This window comes from Anomalospiza imberbis, chromosome 24 (assembly GCF_031753505.1).
Source record: "Anomalospiza imberbis isolate Cuckoo-Finch-1a 21T00152 chromosome 24, ASM3175350v1, whole genome shotgun sequence".
Taxonomy (NCBI): Eukaryota; Metazoa; Chordata; class Aves; order Passeriformes; family Viduidae; genus Anomalospiza; species Anomalospiza imberbis.
In genome coordinates this window covers 1,001,177-1,022,173 of record NC_089704.1, presented here as the reverse complement: position 1 = coordinate 1,022,173, position 20,997 = coordinate 1,001,177, and the positions used below count along the sequence as shown (strand labels likewise).

The 20,997-nt window shown below is 52.7% G+C and overlaps 1 protein-coding gene across 1 annotated transcript in view; it reads right to left on the bottom strand.

The window, feature by feature from the left end:
• ETS1 (ETS proto-oncogene 1, transcription factor) overlaps positions 1 to 14,994 on the bottom strand; it is a 78,132-nt gene extending 63,138 nt beyond the window's left edge. Inside the window, exons 1-3 of the mRNA XM_068172263.1 lie at positions 14,860 to 14,994; positions 6,922 to 7,004; positions 4,573 to 4,717 (exon numbers count right to left, since the gene is read on the bottom strand). Coding sequence (XP_068028364.1) covers positions 4,573 to 4,717; positions 6,922 to 6,993 — 217 coding nt within the window. The 5' untranslated portion in view covers positions 6,994 to 7,004; positions 14,860 to 14,994. The remainder of the gene's footprint in view (positions 1 to 4,572; positions 4,718 to 6,921; positions 7,005 to 14,859) is intronic.
• Positions 14,995 to 20,997: the final 6,003 nt, after the last annotated feature.

Genomic DNA, 20,997 nt, shown 5'->3' with positions numbered 1-20,997 from the left:
TCACCCTCATTTCCCCCCATCCTTGCTTCCCTTCACCTTCCTGCACAACCTGCATTTGCCTGCTCCTGGTTTGTTAAAGAGGGTGAGGAGAGTCTTGCTGGCCCAGGGGTGATCCTGGCTGGCCCAGGGAAGGGCTGGCTGGCCCAGGGGTGAGCCTGGCTGGCCCAGGGGTGATCCTGGATGGCCCAGGGGTGAACCTGGATGGCCCAGGGGTGAGCCTAGATGGCCCAGGAAAGGACTGGATGGCCCAGGGGTGATCCTGGATGGCCCAGGGATGATCCTAGATGGTCCAGGGAAGGGCTGGCTGGCCCAGGGGTGATCCTGGCTGGCCCAGGGAAGGGTTGGCTGGCCCGGGGAAGGGCTGACTGGCCCAGGGGTGATCCTGGCCGGCCCGGGGAAGGTCTGGCTGTCCTGCAGGCAGGAGCAGCAGCTGTTCGTGCCCTGGGAGAAGGCGCCCATTCATCTCAGCGAGAGCGTGCGGGGGAGGCAGCGCAGCACAGGGGAGGGGGAAGTGTTGGAGGAGGCTGAGAAAAGGAAGGAGGCCGCAGTTAAAAATAGGATAAAAGGACATGAAAAAAAAAAGCAGATTAGAAAAAAAAAAAAAAAGCTTCGCTCAGAAAATGCTCTGCAGCTGGAGAAGCCATCGGGCTGAGCCTGGTCAGCTTTACCTTCCCCCCTTCTCCTCCTCCCCAAGCCCCCTTCCTCCGAGCGTGGGCCTGGAAGACGGCCCAGAAAGCGCTCACAGAAAACGCTTTCCTGCGGGGCTCTCCACCGGGAGAAGAGCAGGCAAAGGAGGGGGACACGTGGGGAGAAGCAGGGAGGCTTGGCCATGGATGTGGGTGGCCCCGTGGGACCCCGGCCCGCGCCCCGGCTGGGCTGGGAGCCGGGCTGGGAGGAGGATCACAGGGTCCACCCCTGCTTGGAGTGGGGACAGAGCACACCGAGGTGTTCCTCCAGCTGCAAGGCCTGGGCTCCGCTGGCCAAACCAGCTCAACACCAGGGCAGCCCAGGCTGCGAGGACTTGATGCCCATGAAGCACCAGCTCAGCTTTTTGCTCTCCAAAAAATCCCTGGGATTGTTCAAGGCCAGCCTGGACACGGCTTAAAGCAACCTGCTCTGGTGGAAGGTGTCCCTGGCAGCGGCAGGGCATTGGGATGAGGTGATCCTTAAGGCTCCTTCCAACCCAAGCCATCCTGGGATGCTGTGATTTGTTTCTCAGTGAAGCCAGGAGCACTCCCCCAAATGCTTCAGAGGTATCCAGAAGGCTGGGAGTACCTTCAGTCCAAGGATGCTGATTCAGAACAACAGCTGTAGAAACTTCTTCTGCTGGAGTCAGAGTGGTTCCATCCCTCATTGCCATTAACAACAGTTTTATCTCCCCTATCAGTAAGGAAAACAAATCCACTCTGAGTGGAAGGGGCTGTTAAAGTGGCCTTGGCTCCTAAAGGCAGCACAGGCAGCACTGTGTCCATGCTGCAATTGTCATGGAATCACAGAATCCCAGAGTGGTTTGGGCAGGAAGGGACCTTAAAGGTCATCTCACTCCAACCTGTGCACCATGGGCAGGATGCCATCTCTAGATCAGGTTGCTCAGAGCCCCACAGTGCTTTGATAATTCCACTCGCAAATCTTTTCTTCCACTCCAGTTTTACATGTAACCTTGTATAATCCAAAAAATATTCCCGGGGGAAACATTAGGATCCTCTTTTGAATTCACCATAAGGTGCTAAGTGTGGCTTTCAGCATCCTTCCTGCAGCACTTTGGGCAAGCACGGGGCACCTGCAGTTGTGGGGCAGATGGAGCAGTCAAGGTGCCTTTACAGACCTGATGCCAAGGAGCAGAGCTCCTGTCCGTGAGCAGCCAGCAGCTCCCCTCTGGAGGGCCTTGTTCTGTCACCTCTGGGCTGGGCCTTTCCCTCCTGTGGTGATCCCTGGGCACTGACATTCCCAACACGTGCACCACACATTGTGGTACAAGCTGACAAATAAAACTGAACTCCAGTCCATTTTCAAATGTTGGCCTTTCAAGACAAAAAAACTCCACCCCTTCTTGCTTTATCTATGAGCTAAATCCACACCAGGCTTTCCTTTATCCATATCACAGAATAATCTTATCAGCTTCAAGCACAGTGTAAATAAACTTGCCCAAGCTTCAAAGGCAAAGCATCTTCCCTAAACGCAAGCAGCCCTCAAACTCTTAGAAATGTTGTGGGTTTCTATTGCAGGAGGATATATTCACACTTGCATTTTCCTTGTTGACTTGTTTCTTTCACCAACATCAAGACCATGAAAACCAAAATAGCCTCTGGTGCAGCAGAAGAATAGATGACAAATGGTTTTCATGTGCAGCTGAGACACAAAGGAGAAATGAAAGGCTGTTCCTGGCCCCATATACAAATAAGAGTTTCCTCTCATTTAAAATTAGAAACTGCTCTAGACTGAAGAACCAGCAACAGTAAAAAACAAATCAGAGAAAGAGCACCTTGCCTTGCAACAGGAAGAACTGAAAAGTAATTTTTAGGTATTGCAAGAGACCCGGGGGCCTGTCCTGCTCATCCCAACTCACTAAAAGCTGGATCAAAACCTGTGGAAGACAGCAACAGCTTGGATTTCTTTCCCTGGCCTCACTAATGTTTGAGGCAGGCTCCAGCCTCTCCAACAAGAAAGTTCACAGAGCCATGGTGGAATAAGGAAGATCTGGGCTGCAGATATGTTGGTCCCTGGAGAGAGCACTTTCACAGAAAATGGGAGAGGGTTGGGAAAAGAAACCCTAAAAAAAACTTTCCAGGCACAGATTTGCAAAATGTTTGAGCAAATCCAAATGCTGCCAGGGCAGATTTCATCAGAGCAGAGCTGACATCATGCTGAGAGAGGTCACTCACAGGAGTTGAGCAAATAGCTGGAATAAAGATTCCTGGGAATAGCAGAGGGGCTTTGCTCCAGCCACAGGCACAGCTCTCTGTGTCCATCTCCTGCTCACACTCAAGAGCTCACCAAAGGAGAAAGGATAAAAACCCAAATGCCTGAGCCTTTGCCAAGGAGAGATTTCAAAGTGTACATTTGACTCAGCAGTCACTGGTTCTGCTGAACTCCTCAGCTGCAGAAAATCCCTGAACATCAGTGCTTTCCCTCCCCAGGGGTCTGCGAGCAGCACTGAGGAGCAGGAATGCTCCCAGGAGAGCAGCACATGCCACCAGGGAGCTTACACGGGATTTAAGTGCTTCAGGACAGGCTTATGTGGGACTGAAGTGAAACATAAACTTCATCTTGGCCCTTTGGCAAAGGTCACCGTTGTGCAGCTTGAGCTCTTTCTGTTGGTTCTGTGGCCAGGCCAGGCTGGGGGGTACCTGAGCCCTGAGCTGCTCCCTCCTCACCCAGCCCAGGCCAGAGAACATCTGCCCTGCCAGCTGCTCATCCAGGAGTCCTGGAATCCCAGGCTGGGCTGGCTTCCACGGAACCTTAAAGCTCATCTCACTCCAGCCCACCTTGCACACCACAAGAAAGGGCCCAAAGTGCAAGCTCAGCATGAAAATTCATCTGCTGGGGAAAGAATCAGATACTGGTGCTTTTCTAACAGCTTCCAAACTCTGAAGGTGTAGGAGGAGACCTCAGCCAGGCCCAGGCAGGGAAGGCATTCCCTGGGCCCAGGCAAGGAGTTGCTTTAGCTGATGGCCCAGCATGGCCACTCCTCTCCAGCTCTGGTGACCACCAACCTCCCAAAGAATCAAAAAATCCCAGAACTGGGTTGGAAGAGACCTTAAGGCCCATCCAGTGCCACCTCCTGCCATGGGCAGGGACACCTTCCACTATCCCAGGTTGTTCCAAGTGTCCCAACCTGGGACACTTCCAGGGCTGGGGCAGCCACAGCTGCTCTGGGCACGCTGTGCCAGTGCAAAGCATTGAGTTACAAGAGACCCAAAATCAGCAGAGTGGAATGGCAATTTGGAAATCCCCGTTTCCTTGCAAGCCTCCACGGATGGCACTTTGCAGAACCACTAACCAGGAGCCACAGCATCAGTCCTGCAAATGGCAGGAGCAGTGCAGAGGATGCAGCCAGCACCCTGCCCACGGGATCCTCCCAGGGAGCAGCAAGCAGGGCTGCTGCCCCTACATGCAAGGGACGTGCACACAGAACTTCAAAATTCCAAAAACCAGCAAAATCACCAGCTGAAAGGGGAGAGGAGCACTCCCACACCATGGCAGGGAAGAAGGAAGCTCCCATCCTTCAGCATCACTTCAACAGGAAGAAAACAGATTAAAAAAAACATTTAAGGGTTTTTCTGCTTTCTGGGCCAATCTTCACTAAGGGAGACCCTTGGCACCATCAAGGCAGGTACCAACCTGGTGATGCTGTGCCTGAGGGTGGCAATAAGGGCAAAAACCCCAGAAAATGAAGGCAGGACTGGGGCAGAAAGCAAATCTGGAGGGGACACAACAAAGAGAGCCTGGTGAGAATTCAGGCTTGGTTTTCCAGCTGAGGCTGCCCCGAGCCCGTCAGCACAGGGGAGGTGCCACCTCCGTATCCTACCCATGCCACCCCTGTGTCCCACCCGTGCCACCCCCGTGTCCTACCTGTGCCGTAGTGCTCCAGCCCGGTGGGCACCTCCTGCGTGGCGGGCTCGTCCCACAGCGGGCAGCACGGCCGGGGCTGGCAGCAGGAGGCCTGGAAGCCACACGTCACCCAGGGATCCTCGCAGGGACCGGGGACTCCTTGTTTCTGGAAGGAGCAGAGGGCAGCTGTCAGGGGAGTGGGACCCCGAAATGTGCGGGGGGCAGTGGGGCTGCCCCCAAAATCAGGCAGATCCCAGCTCATCTGGCTGAGGGGTGCTGGGACAAAAAGGTTTAAATTGGTTTAAAAAAATTTTAAACCAATATGAGGAGAAAAGTGAAGGTCAGAGTGTGGCTGAGCTTGGCAGCTTGAGGGGTCTCCATGGGGACTCCCTCTGTGGCAGAGGTTTGTTCCACTCCCCACAACTGGGAATGTCATTTTTAGGCAGCAGCAGGCCCCAAAACCCCACTAATTTGTGGGGTCACCAGGGGGTGCAGAAGCACAGCCCTGCCCAGGCACTGACAGGGAGTCATATTTATGTCATATTTATGTTGCTCTTCCTATTTATAGGGATATTATTTGGGATTATTTGCTTTATATTTGGGTTGTTTATATTGGTTTTATTGGTGTGTCCACAGAAACGTTTATACATGTGGTAAGCACACATGAGTACACGAGTTATACACCTCATATGAAATGTACAGATGCACATATAATTTATATAACATAAACATTGTATCTATTATAGAACCCAAACATTACATAATATACTGTATTATTATGTGTTAACACACAATACATTATAGTTGTACTGATTATATGGGTGATACAAGAATTTATACACCCACACCTATGTAATCCTAGCTTATAACTCTATATAAATTCCATATTTATTTTTACTGTATATGAAGCTAAATTTGTACTTTATAAAGAAAATACATGTATTATGCATAGATCTAGAGGTATTTAGAAGCATAGATTTGTTTAAATTGGGAACAAAGCTTTAATAAATGATCCCAGGATGTAATTTTAATTTTATTTTGTACACACTTATTTTATACAGATATATTTATGTATATAAAGTGAGTGTATATATATGTACACAGCATATTTATATTGTGCATCTGTGTGTATGTTTTAGATATATATTTACCATGGACACACACACATATACATATATACCATACAATAAATACATTGCATTTAAAAGTTTGTCTCCCTGGAAGAGGACAATACCATGCACATACCTATAAATAAATGCAGGATGTTTGAATTTTTTATCATTGTTACCATTTCCCATGGGGGAATAGATTTCCTTGATGGCAAATCAATATTTAAAAGCCAAATGCTTGCTCGGAACCATTTAAAGGAAAACTATTAAGCTGCCTTGGGAATATTTTATGGCTCAGGACAGGCCTTTCTTCCCAGTTTGGGGAAAATGTTGGGTTTTAGCACAAGTTCTGTGCAGCCTGAGGTGTCAGCCCAGAGCTTATCTGACCTCTAATGCTCAGCAGTTCTTTGGACAAATGGTTAGAAATGTCATTTCTCTAAATAGAGATCTGATTTCTCTGATTTATTGAAATATGGATCAGATTTCCCTAAATATGGATCTGATTTTCCTAAAAAAGGCGCAAATCCCTGCCCAACCTGTCCCAGGATCACACTGCACCCTTTATTACACACAACCACCCATCAGCTGCAAAGAGAACAGAGCTGGCTCGGGAGAGGGAGCACCGGAGTGGTCCCAAAGCTCCAGAAAAGCACGGGAGCCTTTCCCAGTCGCTGTCCTGCTCTCTGCTGATCCCACTGATCGCAGGTGAAGGTCAGCAGGAGGAGCAGGCGGCGGGACAATGCTTCCCCTGACAATCCTCCCAACACCAGCGCAGCAAATCCGACCCAGGATCCCATTTCCAGGGGAGGTTTGCAGGCTCCAGAGGGTCAGAGAAGCTCTGGGTAAGCACTTGGAATTCAGGACTGCCCTGAACTACCTAAAACCTTGGATCCTCAGGAGATGGCACCGAGCTGGGTCAGGGCTGGAGAAATCACAGCAACCTGAGAGAAAACTGCTGGGGTGGGAAACCAGCCCCAATTCCTGTCTTTTATAGAGGCATGGGGAGATTTGGATTGGAAGGGACCTTAAAGTCTCACTCCTAGCCCTACCATGGGCAGGGACACCTTCCACTATCCCAGGTGGCTCCAAGCCCCAGCCTGGCCTTGGACACTTCCAGGGATCCAGGGGCAGCCACAGCTTCTCTGGGCACCCTGTGCCAGGGCCTGCCCACCCTCACAGGGGAGAATTTCTTACTAAAATCTAATCTGTGCCCACCCTCATTCAGTGCAAGGCCATTCCCCTTGTCCTGTCCATTCCTTACCATCATTCCAGGCCAAGCCAAAGGATAAGGAGCTGCATTGCCGATGGTTGTGTCCATATAATAACTCATCATCTTGGAGATGCCTGCAGGAATGGAGAGGGGCATTAGATTACATGCCATAAAAACAGACAGCACCAGCTAAATCCATGCTTTCCATAGCTGTATAAAGCTTGGAGCAGACTGTCACCTTAACGAGTTCAGGCTGGAAAAGTTAAGAGGAAAAATACCTGGATTAATAGGAAATACTGTGATTAGAGGGGTCGTATCAACAATGCAGCACCCAGATGCAGGAGTGTAACCAGGGGAGAGCCTGACAATGGGGAATGAATTATCACCTGCAAGCTGAGGGAGCTGTTCTGAGGGAAGATGAGATCATATTTCCTTTGCTGGAGAATTGGTGGGAAATTGTTGCCATTTTTTTTCTTTTAAGAGAGAGAGGAAAAAAAAAAAAAGGCAGTTTGTCGAGATCAACACCTTTCCTGTGAAAGCGTCAGGCCCAGTCTGTCTCACAAAGAACTTTGCCTCTTTCAGGACAAATCCTCTGGTTTTGCACATGAGCTTAGGTTTCCCTCGCTGAATCGGTGCCTTGCAGTCCCACATGGCATTCCTCACACGGGATTCACTCTCCTGAGCAAGTCCTCCTGCCAGAGCTGCTCATTAGCTGGGAGTTTTAATCACCACTGAACCCATTTGTGAGCTGCAATGTGGCTCTGCTATCAGAGCTGCGGGTGTTTCTCCCTCTCTCCTTGCAATGCCAATGGAAACACAGGGCCAAGGCACTGTCAGTGTTTTGGGGGATGTGACTCCAAGGTGCTGGGAGGACAGAGGGAAGGGGAATAGCCTGGGCTGGGCAGGGCTGGCTTGGGCAGGATGGGACCTGGAGCCGTGGGAATGGCTGTTCCCAGCCTGGTGAGGCAGAGGGGCTGCTCTAGCCTCCCTGAGGACACAGCTCTGGCTCCTGGGGAGCCCCTCTGCACTCCTGCAGAACCCTGGGCTGTGGCCACTGCAGCTGCAAACACCTGGCTGAGTTATCTTGCAACAAAATCCCAGAACCATCCGGTCCAACCCTTAACCTGGCACTGCCAGGCCCACCACTATCCCAAGTGCCACTTTATGCATTTTTGGAACACTTCCAGGGAAGGCGACTGCACCATGCCCTGGGCAGCTGTGCCAGTGCTTGGCAAACTTTGAGTGAAGAAATTTTCCTGTTCTCCAACTTAAACCTCCCCTGGTGCTACCTGAGGCTGTTTCCTTTACTCCTATCACTTGCTTCCTGGGAGAACAGGGAACTCCTCCTGGATGCCCTCCTTACAGGGAGTTGTGCAGAGCCAGAATTCACAGAATGACTGGGTTGGAAGAGACCTTCAACATCATCAAGTCCAACCCAGCACCAACACCTTAACTAAACCCTGGCACCCGGTGCCACATCCAGGCTTGTTTTAAAAAGGGCCCCCGAGCCTCCTTTTCCTCAAGCTGAGCCCCTTTCCCAGCTCCCTCATCAGACTCATGCTCCACCTTTTGTGCTCAATTCTTCCCAGCAGAAGCAGCACAACCACATCACCTCCAGCCTCCACTTCCACACTGCACCCTTGAACATCTCCTGGAGGCCCTGGGATTGTCTCCCAGCCTTCCCTCCAGTCCTTGCCCAGGGGCTTTGCTGCTGCTGGATCTCTCTGCAGTTCTCCACCCCCGAGGAAGGGCAGAGCTGCTATGGCTGTGTCTCACTCAGCACCTCAGCAAACAGGGACCCCAGAGCATCTCCCCCGCGCCCTGTGAGTAATGGCCCAACACAAAACACCTGCATGTGCACAGTATTAAATTATCATCCTCATTTCCTGCTCATTATTACTAACTCTGCCTCGAACACCAGATTTTTTTTCAAACTTCTCTTTTTTAATTCACAAGACTGAAAACTACCCCTACGTGGTGGAAGAACAACCAGCCTATTTCTCTTTGTGCTGTACCCAAAACCACATCGAGTGCGAGTTAGTGTGGCTGAGAAGCCTTAACTAATCTCAGCATCTGTGCACGCCCTGCCAGCCCGCCCTAACGAGGCGTTAAAACGCCTTGGCTTCAATCTCCTTGCAGCTGGGGCAGCTGCAGCTGGGCCAGACAAAGTGCATGGAGCCCATTGCTGCAACCTGAGTGAGCACAGAACGTTTGGGTTCGAAGGGACCTTAAAGCTCATCCCGTGCCATGGGCAGGGACACCTTCCACGAGACCAGGCTGCTTTAGTCCCTGCCCAACCTGGCCTTGAGCGCTCCCAGGGTGGAGCATCCCTGGCATTAAGGGCATCCCCTAAGGCAGAGCAAGGTGCTCAGTCCCAGCCCTTCACACACCTGACCCCGACCTTCAGCCCCATCTCAGGTACACACGGGCTGGCCTTTTCCCCAAAGCAAAGGTTGATGCTGCCAAACAAGGCAGGACAGACAGGGTGGAGCGGAGCCGGAGAGAGCTGGGGCTGTTCACCTGCCGCAGCGACACCCACGTGTGTCCGAGGGTGAGGCTCACAGCCCCAAGGAGCAGTCAAACAGCAGTCCCCTGTTCTCTGCTTTGCAGCTCGTGCAGCGGCAGCTGGGGTTTGGTTTGGGGTTTTCTCCCCTTTGGTGGAGGCACCTCGCTCGCAGCAGCTCTCGAGAGCCGCCTTCATGCCTCGCTGGCTGTTGTTTGCATCTTTCTCAGGCTGAACCTTCCAGCTCAGCAGCACACGCTGCTGCTCGAGGCCACGGCTGTGCGCTGAGCTCAGCAGCACCAAAGCCATCCTGACACCCAGGACAGGCTTCATGTAACAAGGAATAGCAATAGGATTCAACCAGAGCTGCAAAGCAGCCCCAGCAGCCCCCTCACCAGCCTGCAAGAGCTGAATTAGCATCTCTAGACAGCAGTTCCAAGACATTCAGAGGCAGTTTGCTTTCTGGTTTCTCTTCCCCTCCAGACTGAGCTGTTAAAAAGCACAAGAGAGGGGCAGGAACACAACACAAAACTCAGCAACAATCTGCATCCCCATCTCTGTGGGCTCAAGAGAAGTCCTGGTTAAACACAAATTAAACCAGTTCCCCAACCTGATGCAGGTTTTGAGGGTGACAATGGTTAAAGGGCAGAGAAACACAGGCTGGAGGCTGTGAAAAGAACCTAGAATCATGGAATCCCAGAAGGGACCATTCCAAGCCCCTACTATGGATGGCAGGGATGGCACCCAGTAGGTGACACGCCCTGCTGGAAAAGGCGGGTGAGCAGATGCTGTGCGTGGAATAATTGTGCTCTGGAAAAGCAAGTGTGGAAAACGAGGCAGGGAGAGCACAGAGGGAGCTCTGCTGTGCTTTGTCCAGGCTAATTTTAACAGAACTTCCACCACTTCCCAGAGGAAACTACTTCACAGCCCAAAACATCTCTCACTGTCAGCAAGTTTTCCTGATGGCTGAGCGATATTTTGCTTCTCTTCAGCTTCCTCTAAGAGCCCAAAGAGTTCCTCTCCTCCCCTGGATGCTGTCAGGGAGCTCAGCTGAGCTCCATTCCAGGCTGGAGCTCTCCGGGCAGGTAATTTGGCTGATACTGAGGAAATCACTGCAGATTTACATCAAGATAATCCAGAGCCACAGCTTGCTGAGAGCTGCTAGTAAATAGAGGGGAATCTGAACCGTTTGGTAAAATCCTTAATGATTTAACAGCTTGACTTCAGCCTTATTGTTTGCTCTTATTATTCCTGTCCTATTGTGAAAACATGTGTGGGAGAACCAGCATTTATTCTGGGACTTGATCAAGTACCAGCCGATGCTATTACACTCTTGGGTCATTTCTAAACTAAATTAAAATTTTAATTTCATTTCAACATCCATCCTTCCACCTTTACAAGGTTTTTTCTTTTTTCTTTTTTCTTTTTTTTTTTTAAAGTCAATTACCAAGCTTGGTTTAAAAAGGGAAAAGCTGTTTGTGCTCATGATTAACACACACTCCCCTGTAGAAGTTGAGAAGGAGTTGAAAATGAATAGTAGATATAAGTGAGCTTTGTCTGTTGGGTATATGAAGACACTTCACAGTATTTTCATGGTTGTTGTTTGTTGTTCAGTTTTATGTTTTCAGAGGGAAGTGGAGCGATGCCACAGTGACTTCCCAGTGGCAGAGTCAAGTCCCATCTCTGTTTCCCAGTTTAATGCTCCATCCATGGCTCTGCTGCAAGGTCCTGACTGTTCCCCAGTTTCTGTGCAGCATCACACTCAGCTCCATCCCACATCCCCCAGCCCCAGCTGGGCACCAGGGAAGGTGTCACTGCAGCTTCCAAACACTGCTCAGGTGCTTTCCTCCCTCCCAATAAACAGAGAAAATTCCTTTTCTGTGGGGTCCAACAAGAAGCCAGGAGGATGGGGCAGCATCAGCAACCCCACCAAAATACTTCTGGCTTCAAGAAGGTGAATCAAGGCTTTAGGAACCTGCAGCAGCCCCTGCCACAGCCCCACCCTCCCCGGGCTGCCTGGCTGACCCAGAGCTGCTCGGTGATAACCACTTCATTTTTGCATGGAGCAATAATTTATCATCTTTGAGGGGGTGGGGCAAAGAGCCGGTGGAAATGACATCCTTCCGCCAGGCTTTAACCCTTGGGATCCGGGCACTTTCCAGGCCGCCTGCCAGCCCCGTTCCCAGGGGAAGAAGGGGTTGTTGATCTGTTGGCATCTTAGAAACCCTCCTCCCATTCATCAGCCCCTGGCACCGCCTCGGACAAAAGGAGCATCCCTAAGGCAGGAGCAGCGGATAGGAGTGTGCTTTCTACCGTGGTTTGAACAGACTGGCCGCACTAAATCCCCCATTTCTTACGATTTTATAACTTTAGAGTGTTCGCAGCCGGTTTCCTGCGGGGCAAGCGGGCGGGGCAGTAGGAGGTGCAGCGGTAAACAATAGAGCAGCAATGGCCCTTCTGCACCCGCTGGAAATACCCCGCGAGGTTAAAGGGCCGGGAGAAGGTCACCCGGGGAAAGTGAGGGGCGAGGCCGAGGATGTGAGCCCCCGGGGCCGCTGTCCGGGCGCTGACTGCCGGGGGATCGGCGCTCTGGGGAGGATGGGGCAGGGGCCGCCTGTCAGCGCATCCCTGGCTGCTCCAGCGGGGGTTCATCCCTCCCCCGGTGCCTGTCAGATCTGAGCGAGATATCAGGGCATCTCAGGAGCCTTCCCGTCTGGCTGGACGAGCTCTGGCTGGGATGGGTGACAGCGGCCGTGGGAGAGTGCCAGGGTGGTTAAAGTTTGGCCCAGTCTCACAAAGCCCTGGCTCTCTGTGCTTGGAGTAAACTGCTTTTTCTCTACATTTCTCCTGCTCTCTGCGCATTCATCGATTACTCAGCTGCTAATTAAGCGAAGATAATGCCCCCAGCAGCATCCCCAGCAGATGCACAGCGAGCTGACAGCACGGGTCAGGAAGGAGAGGGTTTAGGTGGGATGCCAGAGTTGTTGCCATTAAATCACCCTGCTCTGCCCTGGCTCACAGCAGCCACTGGCAACTGCAGGAGGATGTGAAGGGAGGGTTAATTAGGTCAGCTCTTGTTTCACTCACGAATTTGCCTCCGTGAAGCAGCAGACTCAGGCACAATGCCATGGGCCAGGCCCTCAGCTGGGACAGAGCACAAGGGGAACGAACAGGATCAGTGTCCCACTGTTCAGAGGGGGATCCCTCCCCTCTCACACCTTCCCCATCTCACAGAGCCCAGCCTCTCCCGTGGCACAGGGGCTTGGGCAGGGCTGGACAGCCCAGCTGGGAGTCCCCCAGGATCCCTGTGGGACCCTCAGCAGGACACCTGGAGCAGCCTCCCAAACCTGCTCTGAAAATCCCACCAAACCCCGCTTTTCCACAGGGCCCCAAACCACTGGGGAAGGTGGGGTTACCTTCTGTTTCTTTGTCCCTCAGCTTGCCAGATGGGAAAGAGCTTTGTGATCCAGAGGGGCTCATGGTCCTCTCCCCCAAAGCTCTGTGGCGAACCTGAGGACAAGGGACACACACAAATCCCAGTGCTGGGGAGCACCTCAGGTTTCCACACACCCCCAGCCCCTGGGCAAGCAGATAATGCCCCAAAAAAACAGGCCTGCCAGAACATTATTGACACGGCAGGTGGGGAAAGATGCACGCTCAGCAGAGCAGAAGGCAGCAGGAACGGGCTGCAGCAGGAATGGGCTGCAGCAGGAATGGATTGCACCAGGAACGGGCCGCAGCAGGAATGGGCTGCAGCAGAGCGGGCTGCACCAGGAATGGGCTGCAGCAGGAATGGATTGCACCAGGAACGGGCTGCACCAGGAGTGGGCTGCACCAGGAATGGATTGCACCAGGAACGGGCTGCACCAGGAACGGGCTGCACCAGGAATGGGCTGCACCAGGAACGGGCTGCACCAGGAATGGGCTGCACCAGGAACGGGCTGCAGCAGGAACGGGCTGCAGCAGGAATGGGCTGCAGCAGGAATGGATTGCACCAGGAATGGGCTGCACCAGGAATGGATTGCACCAGGAACGGGCTGCACCAGGAACGGGCTGCACCAGGAATGGGCTGCACCAGGAATGGGCTGCACCAGGAATGGATTGCACCAGGAATGGGCTGCAGCAGGAACGGGCTGCAGCAGGAACGGGCTGCAGCAGAGCGGGCTGCAGCAGGAATGGGCTGCACCAGGAATGGATTGCACCAGGAATGGGCTGCACCAGGAATGGATTGCACCAGGAATGGGCTGCACCAGGAACGGGCTGCAGCAGGAATGGGCTGCACCAGGAATGGGCTGCACCAGGAACGGGCTGCACCAGGAATGGGCTGCAGCAGGAACGGGCTGCACCAGGAATGGGCTGCAGCAGGAATAGATTGCACCAGGAACGGGCTGCACCAGGAACGGGCTGCAGCAGGAACGGGCTGCACCAGGAATGGGCTGCAGCAGGAATGGGCTGCAGCAGAATGGGCTGCAGCAGGAACGGGCTGCAGCAGGAACGGGCTGCAGCAGGAACGGGCTGCAGCAGGAATGGGCTGCAGCAGAGCGGGCTGCAGCAGGAATGGGCTGCAGCAGGAATGAGCTGCACCAGGAACAGGCTGCAGCAGGAATGGGTTGCAGTAGGAACGGGCTGCAGCAGGAACGGGCTGCAGCAGGAATGGGCTGCGCCAGGAACGGGCTGCAGCAGGAAACGAGCGCGGCCCCAGCCCGTAGCCCCGAAGGTGTCAGCTGGCAGAGCAGGAGGGGAAGCTGAAGCTGTCGGGGACTCCAACACCGTGGCCACATGCACAGCAGTGATTTACAGACTAACGGGAAGGGGGAAGGCCTTGGCTGGGCTCCTCAGGGACTCACAATTCCCTATGCCTGGGCCGGGGGGCAGGATTCTGCTCTTCCCAAGGAATGGCAGCACATCCCTGTGGTTGTCACACTCCAGCTTCTCCCAAAGGCAAATGCTAGCACCTGTGGCACTCTGGGCCCTTTAGGGGATGGCATCACCATGGAAAACACCTGGAGGGGTCATAGCAAATCCTTCCAATCATCCCTGCAAAGCAGGAATCAGCCCCGGGTCTGTCTGTCCAACCCTGGGCACTTTGGAGTTCCCCTCCCTCCCAGCAAAGCCAAACCATATTACACCAAAACCAAATTACAATTCAGAACAGCAAAGGAACCGCAAATTTAATTCACTGTACTAATACCAGTGCATAGCCTTCCACCTCTATGTAGAAAATAATAATGTTCTCCTAAATGTTCATATAAAATTTATGTACTAAATATACGTATATATATATAATTTTTTTAAAGGGAAGCGTCATCTGAGACATTTATAGAAGATTCTGTAGTACCAAATACACAAATCAATTACTGGGTGAAACTGGAAATAGAGAGAGGAAAAGTAAATCATCACAAACCAAATCTGAGGTGTCCTGAAAATGTCCACAGGTACCTCCAACCCCCGAAAGAGTTCAAAGAGCCTCTCCCCTCACCACTTACGGCTCAGCTGAAGGACCCGGGGAAAAGCTTTATATCCTCCACGGCTTCCCACACTTGTGGCCGCTCTCCTCCCAGCTACCTGGTGCTCTCCGCGCTGGAGCCGGGGAGGATGGAAATACCATAGTGTTCGAGGCAGGGCTGCTATTCAAAGGGAGGGGGAGTGGTCAGCCCCGCAGCCAGGGCGCTGCGAACGCCGCCAGCCAGGAAAGAGCCACCTCTGGCCGATGTCACGGCGCTGGGGAAACAAAACAGCCGCTGCTTGGAGGTGGGGATGGGTACAGCGCCCTGCCAGCCCCGCCGTGGGGTGGCCTTTGGGTGCCGTGCCCCGTAAATCCACCCGAGGCTCCAGCCTGCCCGCCGAGTGCTGCTGCAGCCCCCGAAGTCCCGTGAGCGGAGTTTATTCCTGCCCAGGGACCGAGTTAAGGCTCGCAGAGCACGGCCAGGTGAGGCTGCTGCAGCCCCGATCGCAAATGCCAGCCCAGCAGCCGCCTCTGCCCGGAGGTGCCCCATGGCAGAAACCCCTTCCTCCAAAGGGCCCCGGCACCGCTGCTGTCCCAGGGCTCTGCTCTGCCTCCTGCCTTACCCCCAGCCCTGGGAAGGATCCAGCCTGCTGCAAATCCTGCCAGCTCTCGGCATGTACCTCTGGAACCGAAAAGGTGCCCTGCTAGCCGCTGCTCGCTTTTAAAACCCTGAAGGCTGAGGGAAGCGTCCCTCCGTGAGGAGCTGCAGAGGGAATTTGCTCACTGGGCAGCACTGGGAGCCACTGGATCAGCTCTGCCAGGGGTGGATGTCCCAGCCCGCATCTCTCCAAAGCCCAGTTAGGTGCTCAAAGTGTCCGGGGCCTCTCCAGACAGGAGAAAGGCAGGAGAGCACATTCCCGGCTGGCCCGGACCCGGCAGAGGGGCAGAAACAACGCGTGCAGCGATCTCACTCCTGTAACGCCCCTGGGAATTTTCCAGAGGCTCTGGAACAGCAGGATCTGGGGTGGCCTTTGCCGAACACCCCTGTCTTCCTCTTCACAGCCTGGCCAGGGAGCTCCAAACGCCAGTGGCACCCCAAATCCCGGGCGCAGGAGGACGTGCCCATCCCACCTCTCCCTCTCTCGCTCTCCGGGCAGCAGAGCCGCCTTTTCCTCCAGGAGAGGGCTCCAGGCTGGAAATCCTGCCCGGCTCCAGCCCGGATCCCATCCCGCTGTCTCCATGAGCAGCCCTGGACTAGCCCCTGCCAGGGGCAAAGGCCAGGCCCCAAGGGCTCCATGTGTGCTGCTCCAGGAGAAACTGGGGCGCTGGGAGCAGCTGCTGGGATTTCCCTGGAGATCCTAACGGCAAACTGGAACAGAACAGCGGCAAAGAGCCCCCACCCCAGGTGGGCTCAGCTCTCACTGCCTTGCTGCACGGACACCGTGAGGTTCTGCTTGCAGAGAATCTGCAGGAGGGGGTGATTTCCAGGGAATTTAGCAGCACTCTCACGAAAAAATCAAAGCAGCCTGTACATCTGAGCACTGTCACTGCAGAAGGGTTGGTGTGTGGAGAGAGGAATAACTCCTGCAGACTCCTTCCTCAGCACAACCCTGGGTATTTTGAGTACTCTCAACACAGTTCACATTTGCAAAGTACAAACCAAAGCTGTGTTTGCTCCCACGTGGATATTTTCTGCCTGCACAGGGCTCCTGTAGCATCTCCTGCTGCCAAATGTTCCCCAGAGAAATCAGATGTTCTGAACAAGTGTTCACAGGATAAAAGTCCCTCCTGTCCCCCTCTCCCAGACTAGGAGGTTGCTAAAATGCACAAAGTGACAAATAGCAAAAAACCCCATTATTTATGCACATAAAGCTATTCCCAGGTCCTTCAGGAGCTGCCAAATGATGAATAAATCTCTCCTTTAGCCCTGAATTTAGAAAGACACAGCTCCAGGTGGCCCAAATCAGTTACCTGCTGGACTCTCCAGGCACGGGCCCCCTCTTGTAGCTGTTTTAACACAGGAAATGATTTACAGGGTTCCATCTCCCCAGGAAGGTTTCCAGCCTCCTGGGCTTTGCTACAAAGGCTCTGTCACATCTGAGCTCCAAAGGAGTGGAATGTGTTCAGCAATCAATTTTTAGCTGGGCAACTCTTCCTGGGATAACCCTGCTGGCAGCTGCGAGCAAGATGTCCTTGCCTGGATGCTGTGCTCAGGAGGGTGCTGGGATGCAGAATCCAGACATTAACAGCTCTGTGGAGTGGCTGTGCAGCCAGCTGGGAGGCTGGGACCTGGAATCACAGTCATGGAATGCTTTGGGTGGGAAGGGACCGTGAAGATCACCAGGTTCCACGTGGTTGCCTGGTTTCAGGGTCACTGCTGTCACATCAGTCACCCAAACCAGTTGCTTCAGCTCTCAACAAAAACTAGGGTTAAATTTCGGGCAGCTCATGGAATTGATCATAAAGTCATTGCACTTTCCATGACAGCTGCTTTGGGTTTGCTCCGTGCTCATAAAAAATAAAGCAATCCCTTAATGTTTCCCTGCAGCAGTTATTGATGGTTTCACCAAATTGGAGATGTCTTGGGGATGTTTCACAGGTTCTGCACTCGTAGGCTGCTTAAATTTGGGGGCACTCAGGCTCCTGTTGAAAGGTGCAGCACACTGGTGTCAGCAGAAAAAGCCCCTTTCCCAATAACCTGAGAAATGTTCATCACCACTTGGGGTAGGAGCTCAGAGCAGCAGCATTGGAGAGTGGCTGCACCTGGAGATGCTCCTTGTTTGTCTGCTGGAGCTGGGCAGGGAGCGTGGATCATCTGGGCAAAATTCAGCCCAGTTCTGAGTGTCACCCACTGTCACCTACCCCAGCTCCACTCCCTTGCAGCCCCCAGGTTCCTCCCTCGGGAGAGATCCCTGTGCTCCTGCCTGTAGATCATAAACCACTAAAGGGGAGCAGCTTCCAGAGCCCTTCATGGATCACCATTTCCATCTTACTCTGGGAAAGCAGAGAAGGAACCAACAAAATGATCCTGAGCACCTGAATCTCTGCTATTGGTGTTACCCCAGGGCAAGGAGTGAAATGAGGATTCGTGAGCTGGAGGAACCTTCCCAGTGTTTGCCCTGGGAGAAGATGACACAGCCGGATCAGGAGCTGCCTGTGCCTGGAAATCCATGGCAGGTTTGCCCAGGTTCCCTCTGCCCCTGCTCAGAACCCGGGCGTGACTCACAGCCTGTGCCCAGATGTTCAGTGGTCCCAGAGCTGGGCACAGCTGGGACCCAGCTGCTGACACCCTCTGGAGCTGCCTGGCCTCAAAAGCCAATGGGGACAGCACCAGAGCTCATCCCTCTGGACCAACCCCGATGAATTCCCTCCTGTATGGAGCCCAAGGATGCTGAATGTCTGAGCTAAGGGGAAATTTCTGCCCCTCCCAAGAAGGAGAAGGAGCTTTTTCTACCCTTGGATCAGACAGGAGAAGGAGCTTTTTCTACCCTTGGACCAGACAAGAGAAGGAGCTTTTTCTACCCTTGGATCAGACAGGAGCTCAGATCTTGGATGTCCATTACTTTGGATGTGCAGGTGCAGGATATGCACTAAAACAGAAAAATTTGGGGTGCACAGGAATATCCTGAATGCTTAAACTGCCCCAAAAGTCACTTTTGCAATGCTCTTGTAGGCTGGGAGCTGCTGCATGTGGATCTCCTCCACATCAGCCAAGATCATTGTGATGAACTGGCTCATCCATGGTTCATCCCACTTTCCTAAGGGAGATCAGATCTGTGTAAAAACAGGCTTTAAACAGGGAATATATGAAGGTGTCAGGACTGGGTGAGAAATGACAAGGGGAAAAATTCCTTTTTCATCTCTATTCACATGGATAAAAACACATGGATGTGTAGGGAGGTGAGAAAACCCAAAATCCCACCAATAACAATATTTTCTCCCCTGTAAGAGTGGGCAGGCCCTGGCACAGGTGCCCAGAGCAGCTGTGGCTGCCCCTGGATCCCTGGCAGTGCCCAAGGCCAGGCTGGGGCTTGGGGCAGCCTGGGACAGTGGGAGGTGTCCCTGCCATGGCAGGGGTGGCACTGGATGGGCCTTAAGGCCCTTCCCACCCAATCCATTCCGGCATTCAGAGACTCGGTCACGTTTTCACTCTGGAAGAGGAAGTGAGAAGTTTGCACTCAGCTCTAACTCTGCTGTTAAGCAATATCTCAGGGGAAGTTCCAACCAGAACATCTCCAGCCTGAGCCCTTGAGATGCAAACTTGTGGATTTTGCGTAGTTGGCACAAAACCTGATCCCTTTTCTACAGGCCAATGTGAACATTTTCATTGCAAACTCCTTGTGCAGGTGCCTGCCCACTCACACCATTAATAAAGTCCTGAAAGCTGCAAGAACAAGGTAAATTAATTCTCATTTCTGTCAACATTAACTGGGAAATCAGTCTTTACTCACACGTTCTCCCATTGCAAGAAGAATTTGGCCTCTTGGTTGGAAGAAGGATCTTTGATTAGTCAGATACACTCAGACAAAAAACCAGTGAGGATTTCATCACACACACCCTCTTCAAACTGTAAATTAAAATCCTCATCCAGAATCATTTAATCGAGGACTATAAAGCCAGATTTCAGAAGTGCTCTTTTCCCAGGCAGGCACATAAATAGAGATCAGAATTATAAAAATGCTATCAGCCAACAATTCCTGCTCGAACACATCTGGCCAGATTTCAAAACCAATTCAGCAGCCAGTTAATCACTTGCTCTTTATTACTTAACTTACTATTAGCATTGGGGGCAAAAAAAACCCCAAGAGATATTTTTATTTTCTTTTATCTGTTAAAATATTCCTTGCATCTTGCCGGGGTGGAATTCAAAGCCTTGATAAAAATCATGACATTTTTAAAAAGTCAACTGCTTCTCAAGCCCATGGAAAAATGCAGGGGGTGATTTGAGATCACTTCACTGCTTCCCTTTGCAGCTTCTTGTTCAAAAAATTGAGATTAGCACTGCACTGAGAATGTCACATAAAACCCACCCAGAAAATAATCAGCAGCTTATGAGGGTTGAGCTGGGATGGGAACGGATGGGAAGCTGGAATTCTCCTTATTGCTGGTGGTTCTCTGAGGACACCTGTGCACATCTCAAAGCTTTGTGTCCCCAGGGCTGTCTGTGGTGGAGGTGGCCCTGCCTGGACAGCAGAGTGTGGTGGCTGCAGTGTCCTGGGTCTGGAATTCCTCCTTCCTGTCAAGCAGTGGCTCCAAAAATATTGGGGAAGTGTTGAGCAGTGAAAAAGCTCCTAAGGATGGAGCCCTATCTCTGGAGGGGTTTAACAGATTGGGTGTGGCACTTGGGGACAAGTCAGTGCTGGATCCTTGGCCATGCTGGGAGAACGCTTGGCTGGTCACAGAGAGTTTTCCAACCCAGGTGAGCCCGTATTCCCTGAGCTGGGGGTTGGGCAGCATCTGGAGGAGGGGCTGCAGAGGCTGAGCCCAGGGTTTGCACGTGCCTCACTCAGGGCAGTCCTGGAGGCCTCGTGGGGTCTGTTCCCCAGGGCAGGGACCCCCGGGAGCAGTGGCCAGCACAGGTCTCAGCTGGATGCATGAACCAGCTCCTGCTCCCCAGGGGTGATCCCAGGTTCCATCTGTTTTTCAGGACTCATGGCTCCACTCCAGCCCAGCTCAGCTCATCCTTTGAATCCCTGGGCTCTTCTTCCATGGCTTACAGCTCTTCCCACCAGGAATGCCACTGTGTGGGGAGGAGAAGGAGAAAGGATGTGTATGACAGAGGAATGAAGAGATTTATCTGTGGTGGGTTCTGTGGGGAGCGGATAAACCTGGGAAATTCTCCTTTTCCTGAGGCCTTTTCCCCATCTCAAAGTGACCTTTGTGTTCTCCATCAGCTGACAGACACAAGGATGGTGAGGGTTCCGTGCTTGGTGCCACAAGCCCAGCAGGGCCGAGGTGGGAGCTGAGCCCTCCTGGGTCCCACCATCCACCCAGCCATGCCAGGGACACACTCAGCTCAGGAAATGTTATCCTGCTTCTCCCATAGGGCAGGGAAGGTGCGAGATGTTCCCAGTGGAACAGAAACTGGACATTTTTCAATGCTTTATTTGCCTCTCTAAACCAATGCAAAATGATCTGTACCTTCATTAAACATTTTTTGTTCCTGAAGCGAGCAGCA